Source organism: Clytia hemisphaerica, unplaced genomic scaffold (assembly GCF_902728285.1).
Source record: "Clytia hemisphaerica strain Z4C2 unplaced genomic scaffold, Clytia hemisphaerica genome assembly, whole genome shotgun sequence".
NCBI classification, from domain to species: domain Eukaryota; kingdom Metazoa; phylum Cnidaria; class Hydrozoa; order Leptothecata; family Clytiidae; genus Clytia; species Clytia hemisphaerica.
Genome location: NW_027104613.1, coordinates 594453 through 616524, shown reverse-complemented (window position 1 = coordinate 616524; position 22072 = coordinate 594453). Strand labels below are relative to the sequence as shown.

The 22072-nt window shown below is 34.3% G+C and overlaps 3 protein-coding genes across 4 annotated transcripts in view; 1 reads left to right on the top strand and 2 right to left on the bottom strand.

Annotated features, from left to right (window-relative positions):
- LOC136824346 (microtubule-associated serine/threonine-protein kinase 3-like) overlaps nucleotides 1-22072 on the bottom strand; it is a 74537-nt gene that overhangs the window by 20270 nt on the left and 32195 nt on the right. The window lies entirely within an intron of this gene.
- Nucleotides 3344-4779, top strand: LOC136824337 (caldesmon-like). The gene is made up of 2 exons (XM_067080489.1): nucleotides 3344-3524; nucleotides 3759-4779. Exons 1-2 carry the CDS (start codon nucleotides 3469-3471, stop codon nucleotides 4423-4425), a joined length of 723 nt encoding a protein of 240 aa, XP_066936590.1. The 5' UTR covers nucleotides 3344-3468; the 3' UTR covers nucleotides 4426-4779.
- LOC136824338 (uncharacterized) lies at nucleotides 4799-6135 on the bottom strand. Its single transcript, XM_067080490.1, has one exon. The coding sequence runs from the start codon at nucleotides 5829-5831 to the stop codon at nucleotides 5085-5087; it is 747 nt and encodes a 248-aa protein (XP_066936591.1). The 5' UTR covers nucleotides 5832-6135; the 3' UTR covers nucleotides 4799-5084.

The window sequence follows — 22072 nt, the reverse complement described above, 5'->3', positions numbered from 1 at the left end:
ATGGTATTACACCACGGACCCAACAGCTGATTGGTTGTACGTGACATATAATCAGTCAATACGTCACTTACAACCAATCAGCTGTTGGGTCCATGGAAGACATTGCAATGGTGCATATCATGAATAGAAAACAAATATAGACATTTCTTTCGAAACAATCAAAAATAAAAAAATTGAATTTGAATATTCTTTAGTGCATGAGAAAAAGTAAACTGTTGGAAATTACATGAAAATCGATTTGGGAAAACATAATTATAGAAAACTAAAAACATTTACTAAAAATAGACAAACAGAACGACAGATTTTAAAAGAACGCCAAATTTCGTCATACACAGCCCCGACCCGAATAGTTTGTTCACCCAATGGTTGACTCCGTATTCTTTATTACAAAGACTCACTACAAAATGTTAAAAAACGACAAATTACGCAGGCGTAGAACAAACTGGAAAGAAAATCAACAAAATCGGAAACTGCTGCTTTATAAAAACCTCACCGTATTAGGTCCCAGTTTTTGAACTGAGACAAAGTCCCGGATGGTAAAATGGACAGACGGCTTAGTATAGCCATTTCAGAAGATTCTTCGATATACACCGTTTTATTATAAGAACATTCAAAATTTTTCGAAATCGAATGTTTTAAAGTCTGCAAAGCCTTAAAATTTTCTTATATTGTTTGTTCTTGAACATGACAACAACTCAAAAAACCCAAAAAGCAAATCTAAAACAAGAAGGATTTCAATAGGTTTGTTGTAGCACCAAAAAAAACACCTATTCATTTACAAGAAAATTATTTGAGGTAATATTAAGAAGAAAGATATGAAACTACGATAAAAGAACATTTACCCTCAAGTGAAGAAATCACCAGATAGAAACTTATATTCATTTTCGTTATAAAGGTTTCATCCTGATACACGTTTTTTCATAAGAACAAACTATATAAGAACACAAAGCTTTGATGGCCAAAATATTAAGAACATTTTAAAGCAATGGATTTTAAAAGACTCAATTTATTACGAGATTGCACGAAAATTGGAACAATCTAAGAGCATTAGGCTTCTTAGGCTAACAAAAGGTTATAAGAACATAAGAATTCTCCAAAAATTGTTGATGTTCTTATAAAAAAGAAAAGGTGTACCGTGAGAATCTCGCCACCTTGGACATCAAAACGTACACAAATAAAATCACAAAAGTCTTCTTTAAGTATACTAATCGTCTATTCTTCAAAACCTTCCTTCTCATATTTTGCACTAGTACAATTTATATTTTAACTTTTTTGTCTAAGATGATAATCATTTATCAAAATCCCTACAATACAAATCCAAAAAGAGCATGACAAATTGATTGATGGGATCCAATGGTTCCTTATCCATATAGTCTTTTCTTGGAAGATTATTTTTAGGTTTCAAAAGTAAATTCATTAAAGGTCATACACATTTTTTATAAAAATATCAAAAATTTTGCACCACTGGAGAGAACTTTTACAATTTTCCACCCAATACGTCACTTTTTCTATTTCTTTAAGTGACGTATTAGGTGGAACAAAAACAGAAAATTTGCATAATTCCGTGAAGTCATTGCAGTGGTGCATATCATGAATACGTCACTTAAACAATAGAAAAAGTGACGTATTGGGTGGAACAAAAACAGAAAAGTTGAATAATTTCGTGAAGTCATTGCAGTGGTGCTATCATGAATATTAGTTGTCTGTCTGTAAACTGATCGATTTTGAGAATTGATATAAAAGCACACATACAATGTGAAATTCCGTTCTCTCATTGGACTTCTTCGAAGTATGACGTCGTTATTGTTGTAATCGTCAAAGTATGACGTCATTAGTACCAACATTGAGCTTCGAGGTACACCCACATCGATCATTAATCAAGAAAGTGCATTTCAACTTTTGACGAATATCCAATATCGGTATAGACAAACAAAAAACTTTTATTCGTTCATTTTAATCACTCTAAATATACAGTTTTCATAATATTAAAGTCTTGCTTGCTTGAATTCAATTTCTAATGCTACATCTTGATAGAGAAACTGCAGCAACGATAAACAAATCTCAATAATTGTAATTACAACTATTAGGATGTTGTTTGGTAGAAGCCGATATAACGAGGTAATTCTTTCCAAAACTCTAGGGAGGGAGGGAAAATACGAATGTCTGTAGATAGAATACAAACCGGTTGTTGTAGAAAGATTTGTGTTTATTTTTCAAGCATGGAAACTCTGGTTACTCAAACGAGAAGTTCAATCCGTTTGAATAAGAGAGAGATTCGAATAATAGAAAGTTCTCTCTAATTCGAACTTCTGTATGCGAATCGTTCTATAATTCGAACCAAACCCTTGGTCCCTTAACCGAAAAATGATATACGATACTCCCTGTAATTTTAATCTTTAATTCTAAGATTCTCTGAATTAGATAGACTGACACGCCAGTCGGGCTGGAACGGTATCACGCGGGAAAAGTGAGCGTAGGAGTTAGGTAAGCATAGGAAGAAATTTTGTCGGCGGCAAGGGCTGAAAGCTGTTAATCAGCAACCTCTCACCAACTTTTGCTCGTTCTCCTACGCAGCTCCTATTCTAGCAAGCGCCCACCGCCTTTATGTTCCCGCCCTCTGACATGATTAATTGACAGACTATTTTGCTAGTCTATGAAAATGAGAGAGTCGATTGTTAATATTTCAATATCACTCAAAAAAAAATACTAGATTTGGACCAGAAAAATAACATCTCCAAAAGAATCTGAAAAGCAGATTTAAAGAAAAACTACAAAACCAAAACGTATCAGCATAGGAGAAAAAAAGAAAGCTCTTTTTTTTTAAATCCACTTCATTATTCCGTATTTCCCCCAAAATAACATAAGTTGCCCCACCCACGTACTCAAATCTCTTATACGACAGTAGTAAATTCTACTCAAAATATTAAAGTAATGAAGAAGAAAGATTACATTACATTCCCAAATATAGTATCCAATGAAGTATTTATAAGTTCGAAGGTTTTCAGAACATTTTTCAGAATTTAAAGTTCGGGCGAGAATTGCTATTTTAGCACTTCCACTTTCTTCCATTGAATATTTCGATTTTAGAGGGGTTTGGTGGCTTCTAGGCTATATTCCAAGCCTCATTCGAGCAAATTTGAGCTTCTAAATTCTGAGATCCTAAGGTCCTAAGTGTTAAGTCTCATGTTAAAACTCAGAGTTAAAACTCTACTTTCCAACTGTAGTTTAAGGCGCTTAAAAATCAATTGTGATGTTCAAAATTTACACCGGGAACTCCCCTTCGTCTCAAATATTAGCGAGCTTAAGCAGCGGCGGCGGTGGCGTTCGTGGGCGGTCTTCGTGAGAAAAAATAATCACTGCGCATGCTCAGAACAGGGGAAACCCCTTGCGAAAGCCGTTCCACGAAATCTTGAGACTTCAATTCTCTGAAATGACGTTCTCTTGAAAACGTGCAGAAATTCAAACAAAATGGCTGAACAAGTTGGAGTTTCTGTTGCAGCAGCTGAACAAAAACAAAAAAGAAAGTTAGTATACATTCTCATCACAACTTGTATTTAATAATTTCTGATTTTTTTCAGTTGCCTTACTCATTTCATTCATCTATTTTCTTGTTTTTTGTTTTGTTTTGCCCTTTTTGAAACGAGACAGCTGAAGATCAAAACAAAACAAAATCGCTTAGTCCCAAAAACAACTTTTTTTTGATTTTGGTGTCTTTGTTTTCTGGTATTCTTGCTAGTTTTCTTTTATTCTATTCTTAGGTCTCCCATGATCTGGACTCACCAACACGAGGAGATTCTGGTACGAGAAATATATACATATGAACCTTACAATCACAAGAGTGGCACCACACAGCGAGGTGAGTCGTGGAAGTTGATTGCAGAGACTTTAAATACTTTAGATGACCCAAAGTTTACAGTTAATCACCGTGCTGTACGAGAACGATATGGATTGATGGAAAAAAATTTCAAGCGCAAAAAAGCAGATGAGGAAAAAGCAACTGGAATAGCTCCAGAAGAACCAACTGATTTTGAGGTTGCAATGGAAGACATTGTATCAAAATTCGAAGAAATTGAGCTTTTAACACTAAAAGAACGTGAAGAGAATAATCAGGCAGCAGAAAAAGAACGCGAAACTGCAACTGAAATGCGAAGGCAATGCATGGAGACTCACTCAGAGACGACCAAAAGAAAAGGCGATGAACCAGCAATGGAATCAAATTCAAAAACGAAACGAACAAGAAGATCAGGAGATGATACGTTGTGTTTTATGAGAGAGAAAATGAATATAGATAAAACTTTGAGGGAGAAAGAACTTGAGATTGCTGCGAAACGTGAAGAAAACTTGCAAAAATTGTTAGATCAGCAGCAAAGACAAAATCAGACAATGCTCCAATTATTGATGGCTAGAGACACAAAAAACCAATAGATTACTGTATTGTTGGTTTTGTAATGGAATTTCTTGGCGTTGAAATTATTCTTTATTGTTGACATTTACTTCAGTTGTTCTAAAATTTGAACGTAGTTTTTAAGCTCTGAGTTGTTTATAACTGTCAGACTGTTTTTAACTTGTTGGGGCCACATTTGACGCTTAGAACAAGTGCCAGTACAGCATTAGATAAATTATCTTGCTTTAAGAAAAATTGTTTTATTTTGTTCTTTTCTTTTGAAAAACTGCTCTCAACTTTTTAAGAAATGGTTCTTGAATGTATGTGATAGAAGTGCAGACCATGATTTTGCCATAATTTTTAGTGCTGTAAAGTCCTGAGACTTAAAGATGTTTTAGGGTTATTTTTTAGTCCCTATCAGTCCCTATGAAAAGATTGTGTTTCTTGTTTTGATTTCATTGATTTATCAATTTTCAGTAAAAAGCCAAAGCTGTGTTTTATTGAATTTTTTTTGCTTTACTATGTTAATATTTGTATTTTTTATCTAATTTTTATCGCAGTATGTATTTATGTTTATTTGATGTCTTTTTAAAAAAAAGTGAAAGTTGAACATTAGGATTCTTTTCTAATAACAGTGGTAAATAAAATGTACAAATGATAAGATCCAAGTTAATAAAACAGGTCAGAACAGCGAATATATTTAAGCTAAATATGTGTTGATATTTGGTGGATCACAATCGAAGTAACCAGACGTTATGTTTCCATATAAGCATGTCCTGCAATTTTGCAACAAGGCACACACCAAATACATTTTACCAACAGCACTCAAACGAACTTTGAGATTCTTTTTAAAGTCAATGAACTTGAAAAAATTTGCAATATCCCCAAAAACCCATTCCACAGAAACTCTAACTTTACTCATACTTTTATTGAAACCAGTTTGTTGGGCTGTTAATCTAGGTCCTTTAAATGGTGCTTGAAGTTGCCTTCTCAAAGGGTAGGCAGGGTCTCCATATATACAAAGTATACGTCCATCTGTAGCATGGGAATGTTGCTGAAGTTGCCCAAGAAGACCAGACTGTGCCAGCATAGCTGCATCATGTCTCTTCCCTTCCACTGGTCCAAATAAATTTGCTATAAGTCCATTTGGGATAACGACACTTTGAAATTTAATGCTGTGAACACGTTTATGTCCATTATAGAGAATTCTTTGATTTTGTCCAGGTCGACTAACTGGTCTCACCGTACCATCAACAAAACCCCAACAAAAATCTAAAGCACCACCTTTATTATGGATGACATGAGCATACTCTTCAAGAGATGCAGGAGACATCCATGGATGATTAAATCCTGATAAAAGTCTGCCATAGTTATTATGAATATGGTTTAAAATGTTATAATTAGTCATGCACAACTCAGGAACTGACCTTCCAAAAATTGGTATCATGGATCCATATCTTACTGGAGATGCATATCGTCCCAAAAAAATACACAACGCTTCAATACCATCGAGTTTTGATCTGTTATAGCAAACTACTTCATCTGGTATTTGAAAAAGTTCTTTCAAAATATAAATGTCATTTTTCTTGAACCTGAAGTTAGCAATACATTCATCTTCATTTAGCTTATCCAAGTCAAATTCAGCATGTCTCCAGTATGGAAAATCTGGGTTTCTTGATCTATGTAAGTCATACAACAACAAAAATTCTTGATCATCTAAAATATTATCATAGTAACCAAATAAAAGAGCTTCTCTAATTTCTCTAAAACTTGGCATTATGGTTATGATGTGAATCGAATATTGAACTCTGCCAAATTTGTTTATGTTTTTTCGCGCCTCTTTTAAGCTCCGCCATGTTTCGAAGCTTAACATATTTTGGACGAGGGTGGTTGTTTGAAGGCGGTGTTCAATTACGACCGCCTCCCTCTACTCACCGCCGCCGCTGCTTAAGCTCGCTATTTAGTGGATGATTGTAGAAGCGAAGCTTTAACCTTTCTCAGGCAAGAAAAAGTGAAGCCTCAAAATATGCGCCGTACTTTTGACGACGGATTGAATCTAGCAATTCCTTTGTTTTCAAGTGATATTATTTCAAAATTTAGCGGTAAATTTTAGTTTAAATCTGCCATTTGTGTGAAAACCAGGCGGCCACGCTAGCCCGCGCAACTTTGTAAGGATTTGTTGGCTTCAAATCCTACCAAGGAGATTCGCATCCAGCCCTTCGGGCTTATACTTCATTGATAGTATCCCACTCAGATCCAGATTTGTTCGTATTGACACCGTTTCTTCGACTGAAATTAATAAAGTCGTTTTATTCAAGGAAAATTATATTCATTCGTTTTAATCACTCAGCATTACCATAATACCCAGATATGTTTGTACTGAAAATTGAAAAAAGAAATTTAGGGGGTAATAAAAATTGATTCTGATTTTGGATTCGCTGTTCAACATTCTCTTTGTACTTGTACTTTCTTTCCTGCAAATACTTATTTCAAGCAAGCAAGCCGAACAGAATGACTACTTAAAGACTCAATCGCTACGGCACCCCTGTACTTTTTTACTGCAATAGCCCTGTAAATAAAAATTTATGTTATTAAGCTAGGTAGAATTTAATACTGCCTAATACTCAAGTGCTACGGAAATGTCGAAAATCACTTATTCGATCAAAGTGACTGAAAATTAAAATTATGAGACAATGTGTTATAAAATAACATTTTATTTTCGCATAGTCTGACCGAACCCATAACATATATCATTACATCATTTTGAGCCAATCAGAAGGCAAAGTTCACTTAAAAGAACCAATTAAAATGCTTCATTATTTGTCAGTAATTTTGTTTAGTCACTTTTGCAAGTTGATGTTAATAAGAGGAGGGGTCAAATGAAATGAAAAACAATATTGAGATATGCTTTTTTCTCAGACAGACTTTGAGTGTAATATAAGGTAGGATGGGAACGAAAGATACACGTTTTTTTATAAGAACATCCAAAATTTTTGAAGCCTTCGGATGTTCTTAACTTTTTGAGTTTAAGCCTAGAAATGTTCGTAACTTATTTTGACCATTTTGTGAATATTTTTGACCATTTTCCGAAGAATCGGGTGTTTGAGTTCACAAAGCCTTAAAATGTTCTTAACTTGATCTTAACATTCTGGCCAGCGAAGCATTATGTTCTTATATAGTTTGTTCTTATAAAAAAAACGTGTACCATCATCTTAGTCGTCAAGATGCACGCATCCCCTCTGATATGTTTTGATATAGGTGATCGTATCAAGTACAACATTCCCGTCCGAGAGTTACCCTAATTTTTGGGTAACCTGTTTCAATTTTCTTGGAAATGTTTTAAAGCCCCAACGGTTTTATTTAACCTCTAGCCATTCCAGTCTTTAATGAAATTAAAAGATTTCTCATATAAAACTTACTAATCAAGCTTATCAAGTCTCTTAAACTCGAACTTGAACTTTGTGTTTCTAAAATTCAAAAGCACAAAGACGGGGGTAAATCTCAGACGGGAATGTTATACACGACGAGCATCCCTTATATCAAAATATATCAGAAGGTATAGTTTGGCGAAAATCATCTAAAAATATTCTTACGATATTCTTAGGTTAAGATCGAAATTGGCAATCTACAGGTTAAAATGCATTAAAAATGGTATTCTTAGGTTCAGTTGCTAAATTCCATGATGGTGATATTCTTACCATATTCTTAATTTTTTGGCCATTTTCATCATGGACATTCTTATAATGTGTATTCTTATAAAAAAAGCGTGTATTAGTTGCGACCCTTTATTTTATCTACATCGACTCACTGAAATATTCAAAATGGGCTGTTTCATTAAAAATCCATACAGGGGAGTGGACGAACCTTTTTTAAAGTCAAAATAAAATTCTTCGAAATGTGAGGATACCCCCTGGAAAATCGCAAAATTTGCAAAAAAACCCTCGGAAAATTTCTTTAATACTTTAAAGTGATGGTGGACGAACTAAAACCTGTCTTTTACCTCCTGGAAATTATAGAATAACTATTTACCTGCTGGAAAACGAAAAAAGAAATCCTTTGGACCCCTTTTTTTTCTCAATTCTTCTCAGGTTACCCCCTGGAAATGTTCCTCAGATTACCCACCTGGAAATGTTCCTCCAACCCCCTGTATGGAGATACAATGGAATGGTTCAATGCAATTTGCTTCTAACAATCCTAATAATGATACAAGTAGCCCTTGCCACATTCACTACACTGGCTACTAAGCATATAATTTAAACATCAGGATTTAAAGTTTAAAACAACAAAATTTTCCATCTTAGAAAATGTTAACCAAAAAACTACACAATTTGAAAGTAAAAACGTGCTACGAAGTTTTTTTCACCTTCTTTAAAAAAAATACCTTATTACACGAATATCACTAGTCTTTTTATTAACACGAATTGAAAAATTTTGTGTTAAAATAAAAAAAACTAAATTTAAACCAGCCGTGGTGTTCTTGAAAGGCAGAAAAATTCGTGTTAATTTCAGATCGTGCAAATTTCAAGGCCGTTAAATGCTTGCCTACTATTATTTGTGTAATAAGGTATATTTTTTTTAAAGAAGGTGAAAAAAACTGTTCTACTACACATAACATATACAGAAAAAAAGTTTTTCAAATGTTCACAGAGTCAGTGTTGTTAACAACCCTACTAAAAATGTTTTTCGTTCCACTCAGTGTGAGTAAAGCAAGGTTTACAGTGAAGTTCAAAAATTTCATCTTTGTAAGAAAACTTCAAAAAGCTATTGAGATTGAGTGAGGAACTTTGAAACAACTAAAAGACTTCACACTTGAATCCATTGACAAGAATTGGTCAGCAAAGGCAAGAAAATTAAAACGGTTACCGATTTGGGTTTTAAGCAATTATAGTTGAAATATTAACGACACCTGACCCTAAACATGAAGTGAGGGACGAATTCGGATTCTTATAACAGATAGTATACAAAGAATTAAAGCTTAAAAGAAATGAGGGAGGAAAGAAAATAATTGAAGCAAAAAAATGAAAAATGAAAAATGATAAAAAGAAATTAAAGTGGTTTAGGGGATTTGACTATGTTATTAACGACACGTTTTTTTTTGTAAGAACAAACTATATAAGAACATAAGGCTTCGGTGGCCAAAATGTTAAGAACAATTTAAGAACATTTTAAGGCTTTGTGGACTCTAAAACATTGGACAATAATACATAAAAAATGGGGAAAATAAGAACATGTTCAAAACACTTTTAGGCTTCAAACTCAAAAAGTCCATCCGAAGGCTTCAAAAATTTTGGATGTTCTTATGAAAAAAAAAGTTTATAAGAAAGTGTGTGGGTATTTTTATTGCTCAAGGTTGGAAGAGCGTGTCGGGTATAATGTCGATGTTTTGGTTATGGTCGAAGTCGAAGTGCTCCGAAACGAAATATAGATTCATTCAATCGGTATATCGTGATAAATCTTTTTTGATCTTGAAGTAAAAAAAGGAAACTAGAAAAGTAATGCCTCGTCAGGCCTCGTTGGAACTATGATTTTGAGTGGAAGAATTTTAGCAGCAAGGTATTATAAGAAATTTCGAAAATAGAAAAAGAAGCTCAGATTTTAAACCAAGAAACAAAATGTGCACAATTTCAGCCAATATTGACCAAAGCCAAACTCTTTAAAACCAAAGACACTTAAGCGTTTTTTTTTTATAAAAGAACGTCAAAAATTTTCGCAGCCTTCGGATGTTCTTATTTTTTTGGATTTTATGCCTAAAAATGTTCTTAAAATGTTCTTATTTTCAGCATTTTTTGAGCATTTTGATGTAATTTCTTAAGAAATTGCATGTTTTTCAGTCTCCAAAGCCTCAGTATGTTCTTAGAATGTTCTTAGATTTTCGGGCCTCGAAGCCTTATGTTCTTATATAGTTTGTTCTTATAAAAAGAAACGTGTAGTCAGATTCTAGTTCAACTAAAAATGAAAACAAAACCTCAACGTCAGTAGAACATCGAGCCATCTCACAAAACTATATACCCAAAGAACTAAATATCCAAAGATAGAGATGAGATGAAAAAATGTCTTCAACAGACGTCTCTAAATAGAGAAAGATTGATACATAAAATGTGAATCATCAAGTTCTTCAAAATTTCTTTTTTTTTCATTTCTTCAATTTTCTTCATTTTTATCAATTACTTCGCTAGTGTGTCATGTTACTAATATAGCTTGATTTCTCTTCACTTTCCTTAAACTCTTTTCTTTTTTTTATAAGAGTCAAATAAATTTTTGTTGAGGCTTGAATGTTCTTATTTTTCGGCAATTTGAGGCTAAAATTGTTCTTGTTTTCTTTGTTATTTTAGGACAATATCTATCTTAGCACTGTACTATTCTTTTACTAACTTGATCCTTAATTTGTCTAAAATTCAGTCAGGCTTATTATTGTTCTTTTTAACAGTTCTTATTTTTTTCGGCATTGTTCTTGAAAAAGAATAGCAGAGTCGAGATTATGATGAAATCTTTACACATGTAACGCCTGAAGTGTAACGAATTTGACTATTCTCTATTTGCTTAAAATAAAATTTGAAAAGAAAACCGAAACCAACATGAAAATGAAACTCTTATTGTCATGGTGCAACACTCCACCCGTCTTTTACTTTTCCAAAGTAGACATTTCGATAAACGAACATCCAAAATTTTTGAAGCCTTGGGATGTTCTTAACTGTTTAAGTTTTAAGCCTAAAAATGTTCTTATTTTGACCATTTTGTGGTCATTTTTATTTATTTTCTTAAAAAATCGATCTGGTGTTTTCGAATCCGCGAAGTTTCAAAATGTTCTTAACTTGTTCTTAAAAAAACGTGTAGAATGTTATGATACGATAAGGTATTTTATCCTGTATTAAAATACAAAATAAAAATAAATTTGTAGCAAATCAAAAAAAAATGTTAACGACTTTGAGACCACACCCATCTTTGAATACAAAAACAAACCATCAAAAACAAATCATCCAAAAGCCAGTCAACTGAGAAAGGTAAAAAGCTCAGATTTTCTATTCTTGTTATCAAATTAGAACTGAACAAAGGTTGAACGTGCGAAGCGTACTGGGCTCAACTTCAGTATTATTTGCATCACTAGGCCAAAAGTTGAGTTTGATCAAAGTCTGGGGTTTCGAGACGTTTAATTGTCTGAAAATATTCTTTCTTTGTTTAAAGTGCAAAAACTAACGAAAAAAACGCCCACAGATAGTCAAGAATCAAGTCCGTCAAACTTCAGGCAAATCGGACCATTTTGACGTCTGTAGATTGCCCAGAGGTTTTCGGACAGGACAGACACTTTCTTCGACTATATCTTTAAACCACTCACTCATCTAATGCCCTTCAAACATCCTCGTCCTCACTCAGCAGCGATCGGCAGCGGACTAGCTGTATGATCTTTATCTTATAGTTAGGAAGGGAATGAGATTAGTGGGCAGCACCCCCCAACCCCCACCCCCCTTGAAATAGGTCACCCCCAATAACATAGGGTTACACCCACTTGAAGCCTCTTATCAATCTTAAACCTAACCTTAATCAGGAACCTCCATTTAAATTTTAAAAATCTTCGGACCTGTACCTGGAGAACAAAAAGAATGGGGAGCAGATGAACTTTTAATCTAAATCACAATTTTTGACATTGTTTTTTCTATTTTTCTCTAGTATCTGTTAAAAGACAGAATTGTACAAAATCAAACAGCAACCCCCCACCTACTGAAAAATGTCACCCACCTACAAAGAAGAACCCCACCTAAAATCTTTCATCAACCCAACCCCCCCCCACCATTTTTAAAAAGGTACTCAACCCCTCCCCGCCCCGCCCCGCCCCCCAGAATCCAAGAGGGCGCCCACTATGAATGTCATGCTACTCAATATTCTAGATGTCCATTGTAACTGCTCGGTCTTGTAGTCTACGGTTAAGATTAGGTCCTTCATCCCTAGCTTTCTAAGCACGTCCCCTTCGTATTCGTAGCCTGACATCGCTCACTCACTGAGTCTAGTTTGATTGTAAAGCCGCCACTCAGATTAACCTGGAGTACACACATAATATCTTGATTTCTCAACATTTAACGAAAACAGAATAAGTACAATTAAAAAAGCCATCATAGATTAAACATTGAAAGTCTCACACAGGAGCCTAGAGAAACATAAACATAAAAATATGATTATAAAAATATCACAAAATCTGTGTGAGAAAGAACATCACCCGAATTGGTGACGTCATCAATAAATGCAAGGTGCAAGCTTTATGTACATGTTTTTTTATAAGAACAAACTATTTAGCAACACAAGGCTTCGATGGCCAAAAATTAAAAACAAGTTAAGATGAACTAAAACAACCCATTTCTTTGGAAAATGGACAAAATTACTCACAAAATAGTGAATATAAAAACATACTATGTATAAAGAACATTTCTTAGGCTTAAAACTCAAAAAGTTGAGAACACAAAGGCTTCAAAAATGTTGAATGTTCTTATTAAAAAAACGTGTATTGCTATCACAACAGGACTTTTTGAAATACTTTCATCTGACAGGATATGTGTAGGGTAGACCAGCACAACAATGTCATAAGAACAATAAAGCTGAAAAACACCAAAATATAAGAACAATTTAAGAACAATTTATTAGAACCAGGGAAGGTTCCTGAAAGTCTTCGCAGATTTTTTCACTATATGCACCAAAGCCAACTTTCGACCACCGTTATTGGAGTCTGAACAGAGGGGTTTCTTAAAGAAGTTGATTGATATCAAATCGTTATTTTGATAACAAGGAACAGGAAAATATCTCTCTTTCGATGTCTGTCTAGATTATTTTTTTAAATCCGAAAGACTTGCAATAAAAAATATCTCATAAATCTTTGTGGGACGCAATAGAGAGTAGATGAATGAAGGGAGGGACCGTAAATAAGGCCTGGAAAAAACTTTTTGTTGCCAAACAACTGACATTACAGACATGGTAAATAATGCGCCCATATATTTGATTGGTTTAGAAATCTGAAGAAAACAATTATGTTGAAAAGACAAAAACTCTCTTCTGAACGAAAAATCAATTACCGGCGGGTGAGTCAATTATTGACCTTGGAACAAAACTTAACCTATGAAATGAAAAAATAATGCCATTTTGATGTTTTAAAAGTGCGAGACAAAATGAGAGGGTAAAACGAAGCGTACTTTGGTTTCTTGTTCCATACGGGAAAATTTAACTAAAAAAATCTATGAACAGTGAAAAATTGACGTAAGTCAGCGCAATTGTCATAAAGTCATAAAGTCATTTTAAATGAACATACAAATGTATAATTTTCGCCAAGGGTAAAAAATTAAATCTCAAATCTTCCCTAAAAAGTTCATTTGTCTTTGTTGGATAGAAATTTGTATGTCAAAAAACGAAAAATAGGGGCGTTTTTTTTACCCACCCGGTATAATTGTGTCACTTCGTAGTGTTATGAGAAGGGTTGTGTAATCTGGCTCTTTTACCAGATAAAGAGTCGTTCAGGGACTGTTCATATGGAAGCGGTCGGCCCGGCTAGGTGCGGTGGGATGGATTTTCTGACTCTATTCTCAGGGTCGATTTTTCGCTCAAATTTGCTCAAATTTTGCTGAATTCAGGTGAGGTGAGATGGATTTTCGAACGTTACGTCACATGTTTTGGCGAATCGAATGGCTAACAAGACGACTGAAAAGTCGAAAATTTCGCCTTGAAAATATGTATCGATAATTATAAATACTGTATATCGATAAATATGAGGTACATGCGCTAATAAAGTGCTTAAACAAAAGACTTTCAAACACACCTGTGTGATTATTTTGAAACAAATCCAATCCCTGCATGCATTTCACTCTTAAAAACAGCCCTGAGTCGGGACTGATCAATGAAGTAAGCCCGAAGGGCTAGAATTGGATCTCCTTAGTGCAGTGGGATTTGAAGCCTTCCCATCCCACCAAAAATGTGCGGCCTTGAGCGACCCGCCTGTTTTTCTACAAATAACAGATAGAAACTAAAATTTCCCACTAGCTTTCAAAAAATATACCATTTAAAAAACAAAGAAATCACTAAATCCTATACGTCTCGTCAAAATACGGCGTAAAAAATATAAGAATTCAATTTTTCTTGCCTGAGAAAGGTTAAAGATTCAGGTTCATTTTGGGACTGATTGATGTTTATCTTTAATTAATTTATTTTTATTTTTTCATGTGCAAATCTACAATCATCGTTTTGTGGTTATGGGATAATGTTCACAAGAGTTCCGAGTTTCGACGCAGTGGTTCAATCAATCTCTTTCATCATTCAGCTGATTGGAAAACTTTGTTAGCATCTTTTATGATATTATACACTATCAGTAATATATGAGTAAATGTAGGCATGCTAATGCAAATACTCTCGGGTGCCTAATAAACGTACATGTACGTTTATTTTTTTCGTGTCAAATTTCCCGCCTGTACGCACCCTATTAGAACCTGTACGTTTAATTATTTTTAAGAATTTTCCCACCTGTACGTTCATTCTCTCCTGTACGTTTATTTATTTTGACCCAATATCGCCCGATTCATACTGTACTAATGATGTACTACGTTTATTTTAGCCTCTACGTTTAATTATTTTAGGTCTGATTTCTCGCATGTACGTTTATTTCAGCCTGTACGTTTATTAATTCCAATTTTATTTCCCCCCTGTACGTTTATCTTGGTCTGTACGTTTATTAGGCACCCGAGAGTATAGATTAAACGATTAATTGAATTTGTGTATATCTTGTTTTTTTTTTTTTTTTTTTGCAGAGAGATAAACAGTTCTCTTCTTCGTGCCTCTCCCCCGAAGAGACAAAAATATAATAGGCCGAATTCGCAAAAATTTAACAGTCTTCTCTCAAACTTGTGCAATTAGTGGACATCATTTGTCCGTTTTTCCAGCATGGCAGAAATTTGAACCGCTAAATCAAACTACTTTATTAATTACACAAATATAATTAGTCAAGTATTTAACAGTCATGAAATTTTTACAATTTGAAATTAACACAAATAAACCAGCTGCGCCGGCTGCGCTGGAAGCTCCGGCTTAAAGAGATTAAAAGATGTGAAAGATGAGTTTGTTGAGTTAGAACGTTGCCCACAAACTACTAATCAGAACAAATCATAAAGCAAAGTAATAATTCTATTACAGGGCGAGCCAGGGCGAGCATGAGAAATAATCTTAACGAATATAAAAAAAAACAGCTGAAAGTTTAGCTCTTCTAAGTGATTACACATGCACTTTCTTGCCTAAAGAACCAACCCCACCCCCCCCCACTCAATTGGAGCTAAAGGAGATAAACATTTAGGAGTTAATACCTTCAAGTTCTTATAAATTTATTTTTTTCTAAACTTGCCAATAGTTAAGCCATGATGCGCCGTTAATTTGATTGTCCGGATAAAATTTTGGGGAGAAAAATAGCCTAATTAGAGGCCACGGCTTTTAGCTAAGCATTATTTTTTCTGTTGGGATAATTCTTGGAGGAGAGTAGGATAAACCAAATAAAATGGTACAATAGTGTGTATGTAATAAATAGTGGTATATTTGGAAAAAACCTGTTTCCGGTTATGAAAAATCTTCAAAAGCAACGGTCGCCCCGGCCAATAAATTACGACAAAGTCCAAAAAATATCATTTTCAGTTATAACACTGTGAAAATTTCTCCGATCTTGTTCAAATTTACACAGGAATTGTGTTTTAGTATCCTTTACTGAATTCCCATAGTGATATGTTTGTAAAAAATCATTGTCGGGTTTGAAAAATCAAAAGGAACGGTCGCCAGCCGCGATAAAATTACAACAAAGTCAAAAACGATCATTTTCAGCCATAACACTGTGAAAATTTCTCCAATCTTGTTCAAATTTACACAGGTATTGTGTTTTAGTATCCTTTACTGAATTACCATAGTGATATGTTTGTAAAAAATCTGTGTCGGGTTTGAAAAATCAAAAGGAACGGTCGCCAGCCGCGATAAAATTACAACAAAGTCAAAAACGATCATTTTCAGCCATAACACTGTGAAAATTTCTCCAATCTTGTTCAAATTTACACAGGAATTGTGTTTTAGTATCCTTTAATGAATTCTCATAGTGATATGCTTGTAAAAAATCTGTGTCGGGTTTGAAAAATCAAAAGTAACGGTCGCCAGCCGCGATAAAATTGACAAAGTCAAAAACGATCATTTTCAGCCATAATGCACTGTGAAAATTTCTCCACTCTTGTTCTAATTTACACAGGAATTGTGTTTTAGTATCCTTTATTGAATTCTCATAGTGATATGTATGTAAAAAATCTGTGTCGGGTTTGAAAAATCAAAAGGAACGGTCGCCAGTCACGATGAAATTACGACAAAGTCCAAAAACGATAATTTTCAACCATAACACTGAACTGTGAAGATTTCTCCAATCTTGTTCAAATTTACACAGGAATTGTGTTTTAGTATCCTTTATTGAATTCTCATAGTGATATGTTTGTAAAAAATCTGACAATGATGAATACAAAACAGGATCATTTTCAGCCATACACATAATAATCTATTAATTTGTACTTCAGCGGTCAGAAGCTTGGGGAATAGCGATAGATTTGGACCCGTGTTACATTTCATCATAAATCCCAAGGTAATTAGCATTACTTATTTCAAGTTAAAGTATAGACAGGGCCTTGTCTTAGCAAAGTATCCTGGGACGCCCTATATGTGACGCCCTCATTCCTCCCGTTACACCCGAAAAAAATTCCTAACCGCCGCCGTCGCCGCAGAAACACGCTGAAAACAATACTTTCGCTAGGCGAAATTAAAAATAGATCACGTGACGTTCGAAAAGCTATCCCACCTCACCTAGCCGGGCCAGCCCGCCTCCATATGAATTGCCCCTCAGAGCCTGTGAATATTACATGCAAAACTTCTAATTCAAAATTAACAAATAGCACTTTATGGTGATCTTCATCATATGATAAGGAAATGGAATTAAAGAGGTGACGTCTAGAGAATTTTAATCCATAAGATTCCAATGTCAACAAACACAAGATTAATATATCCTTACTAATGTATAAAATCTAGACAGAATTGATCATTTTTCGGCTACTGATCCAATGACAAGAAAAATCGATCAATCACTTCAAACATTTTTATTGATATAATTTTGTCGGCAATATGTCATTAATGTTAATTGATAGAGAAATATAGTAACTTGTAGTATGAAAGCCAATAAGATAACTGTTCTTGCTACCATTTTGAAAGTTCCAGAATGAAAAGATGGGCTGTTACTTTTAATATCCATTCAGGCAATATTTCAGAAAGACAGGGCAGCGTCCGTTGGCACTTTTTCTGGTGTTTTCCACTAAAAATACTGCATTACCAAAAATTTAGTGATTTCAGGAGGGAAGCGTCCGATAACCTGACGCTAAGAGGGTTTAAGAAATGGCCTGCTAGGGGGTGAAGGAACCTTTATAAGCTAAATATAATTCATGAAAATGTGTGTGGACACCCCAGAGCAACAGAGTGATAATGATGTGTAGGTGGACGGATTAAAATTAGTCTTTTAACCCCTTTTAGGATAACTTTTTACCCCACGGAAATGTTCGCCCACCACCCTGGATTTATGGATAAAATATGGATAAAATGAAAATGACCCAATGCTTACATTTGCTCAAGATCGTTAATACCCAATGCCATGATGTCAACAAAAAAGATGAAATGCTAACAACTCCAACTCCAACGAAATCAGAATCTAAACCGGAGACATTGGACACTTCTTGGATACCAATCATTATTTTTACAAGTATACGTCATTAATAGGTTGTTCGCCTTTATCGAATAATGCATACAGTTGACACTCTCTAATTCGACGTCCAACAAGAAACTTTCACTACTCTACTATTCGATACGCTCCCTTTTTCGATGAAGATCCCCCTTGAAAATCGAAATAGAGAGCATCATCTGTAATTTGTTCAAATAATTTTTCTCAATTATCATTTTGGCCTTCATCATATTTTAGTCAAACTAACAAAAAAACATACAAAAAAACCCAGTACAAATATAATATCTTGTGGCTGTGTCGTAAATAGCAATGCTATCAAATTAATTCAAAACATAATATCATTCCAGCAAATCCTCTATCTGCTCTCTCATTCAACAGAAAAAGCACGAGATTTTGTCCTGTAACAGTATTTCTCATAAAGAGTTCTCAAGCATATTTCGTTAGAAAAAAGAAAGGTTTAATCGCAAAAGAGAATAAAACTGCTTCCAGCTGAGTCAAAAAATAAGCTCAACAAGATAATTTGTAACTATTTTTAAGCCCTCTATCAATTTTTTTTTGATACGGCTCATATATAAAGAATTTTATATAATAATTTCGTTACATTTGAAACATAAAGAATAACATGATTTTAACCCCTACCTAGGCCACCGTTTTTTTAACTTTGGTATTTTCTTATCAAAGGAGGAAGTTATGATGATAAAAATCTTTGAAAGAAATTTTGTATAATAAATTTAAGTAGTAACAACCACTGAAGGCGATAGGGTTGTTCCCCTCTCTCTCTTTCTTTAACATTTACACAGAAAACCGAAATTTGGTTTCAAGATAAAAGACTTCACTCAAAAATTTACATTTCATTTTGAATTTTTTTGGCATTTTGAGGTTAAAATGTCTTCTTCAATAAGATTGAAGGTCTAAAAGGTAAAAACGCATTCAATAGATGTTTTCATAAATTACGTCACGAAAATCATTTGCCTCGTTTTGAAATTATTGCCATGGTGATTAACTCCCAGCGGATTTTATTAAAACTACTTTCCATTCATTAAAAAATCAAGGGAAAAGGGACATAATCTGGAAAATGTTTGAATACGAGGCAAGCTATGTTCGTGACGTAATTTATGAAAAAGTCTATTGGGGTTCGAAAGTTACCATAGCAGAAGTGTTTTGAAAAAACAATTTAACCGTGAGAGGTGAAAAGTAAAACTAATTTTCCTTCATTAAAAGGTCATAGTAAGTTGTCGTTTAAAACACCCTGTTGGTAAAACCCTTTCCTGACTTTTCGATATAAAAGTTCAAAAAATGTCAATTTGATTTGTCTATTCATCACGGTTTATTTACTTCGTCAAGCTAACAACGTCCTATTTTCTGGGCTCGAAATAATGGTCGGACATCAGACATTGTCCGACCCAATTGGCTTCATGTCCGACCTAAAAATCATAATTTTCAAGCTAAAGCAACCCTGATCGGACATTTTGTCCGACCCACTGATTGCATTCAAAAATAGAACCCCAAAAAGTGAGGTTTTCAATCACAACCACTTTTTAGCCCACAGCGTTGACATTCTTGTGGCTGCTGTGTAGTACAAAATTCCATAAAATAAGGAAATTGATGAGCTTTCCAAAAATGTGTCCCTCTTTGAAGTTGAGTGATTCAGTCTTGAAATATAAGATGGCAAAGTGAGGGCAGGTTTTGTGGCTGTATGTCATGTGGCTCACTCAACAGGTTGGCTTATATGTGCTGTCCTGCTTTAAAACTTCAATATTTTTTAACAGTTTTTCTTGAAATTAGTAGTTTAAGGTCTGATAAAGATACTTATGGGTTTAATTTGTGGCTGCAGGGTTTTCAATAGGCTTAAAATGTGGCTTCAATCATACTTCATACTTCAATCACTAATTTATCAATTTACACATTCCAGGTTGGGTTTTGTTTTCGAAACATGAATATTTGCAAAGCCTAAAGCAAAACAAACACAATCTGACACAATACAGTGTTATTTTAAGAAAGAGTGTACATTTTGTGGCTGCAAATACCATTTTTTGTAAATAACCTTCTGAGCTGTTACATTAGGTATTAGTTGGCATTTTTAGGGTTGGCTTATGTGCTGTCCTGCTTTAAGACTTGAATATTTTTTAACCGTTTTTCTTGAAATTGGTAGTTTAAGGTCTTAAGATACTTATGGGTTTAATTTGTGGCTGCGGGGTTTTCAATGGGCTTGAAATGTGGCTTCAATCAAAGCATATATGAAAAGAAATCGTCAACTTTGAGCCGCAATTCTAGCCCAATGACCCAATAATTTTGGTATGTTTGATATTTTGTGGATGAACCCTTTTGCTACGAGTTTCATCTGAAAAAAATGATTTTTACTCATTGAACAAATTTGTGGCTGCTGTTTTATCAACATAGTGTTTTTCTTGATTTGTGCCGCAATTTTGGCCCATATTACAAATTTTTTTTTCAACCTACTTTAGAACCAATATTGTGAAGTTTCCTTTGAAAAGAGTTATTTTTAAAAAGGATATTCAAATTTCTTTTTTTTTTGCTGTTTTTGAAAACCTCACACAATTTTTGAATGCCATCCACTTGAAATCGTTATTTCGAGCCTTGATTTTTTATATCGTTTTTTTTTAATAGCTCTCTGCAGTTCTTGGAGTTTATGACCAGTGTCTTCTTCTTGGCTAATTGGAATGTTTACGCAGCGGGGACTAGCTTTTAGTGTGAAACGCTTGGGAAAATTACAACAGTGGTTGTTTAGCAGTCAGTACAAGCTTCCCAAAGTTCACTGTGAGGGTCGAAATGAGCAAAGATGAGAAAAAGTGAACTCTATAAACTAAAGGGTGTAAAGTTTGGAAAATCTGACCGTTATTTGCATCAAAATCGTCAAAACCTTTCAAGAAAATGCACCGTAATGGTCGATACTCGGGACAAATTTACCCATATTTGGTTAAATTTCCTCTGCACTCTGCACTGTATAAAGGGATTGATCTCATAAGGATTGGCCTCGCGTATGGCCGTTATTGAATTGATTGCTACACAAACCCACAAAGGGTGATGTTTGACAAATTTGTGTTTGCATTGTAACTCATTCGAATTTGGCTGATATAACTGAACTGATTTGGCCACCACTTGGAAAGGAATACAGAGTTGTACAAAATGGAAAACAATGAACAGGTATGTGGTTAAAGATTGTAAAATGAGAGCTAATTTAAAAGCAATTATCTCTTTTTAATCTACAGCGATTTTTCAATAATTAGTGGGACACTGATTACAGAACTTTTTAAAAGAGAGACTTTATCAAATGCCAATCAAAATGGTTTTATTTCTAAAACTTAATCCAGATTTTTATTATCATTTCCGTTAAGAAAAGAAAGAGTTGCAGAAAACAAACTCTTTATAAAAAAGATAAAAACTAAGGATTTCAAGGATGGTGAAGCAAACGGCTTTTGTCCTCATTTTCACCAAACTTTTCCAAAAAAAAAACACCTATGTTTCTAGATCATTCAGAATACATCGAAGAAACGAGATGTTATTGAAATAAAGAACAAAGATGCAAAGATTAAAATGCTTTCCTGGAATAAACAGCATAGAAGGCGACACCAACACCAACACCAACACCAACCCCAACCTGAAGAATGTCACCCTGACCCTGAAAAATCTCATCAACCAAGCCCCCAACTATTTCTAAAAATCTTAAAATCCTCAACACTCCCTCCAGAAGGGGTACACACTATGTACAAAAGTATTCTGTAAATTTTTAGTTTCATGGTCTTACAAACAAACACTACTTTTTTTAAACTCTGGCCAGAGATATCCTTCAATGCAGTTTTAGCAATGGTCATTTTTCAGTTTTTTCAGCGCAGCAAGCTTCTAACTCCTTCTAGATCCGGAGATGTAAGCCCTTAAAGTTTGAACTAGTGATTTTTTTTTAAATA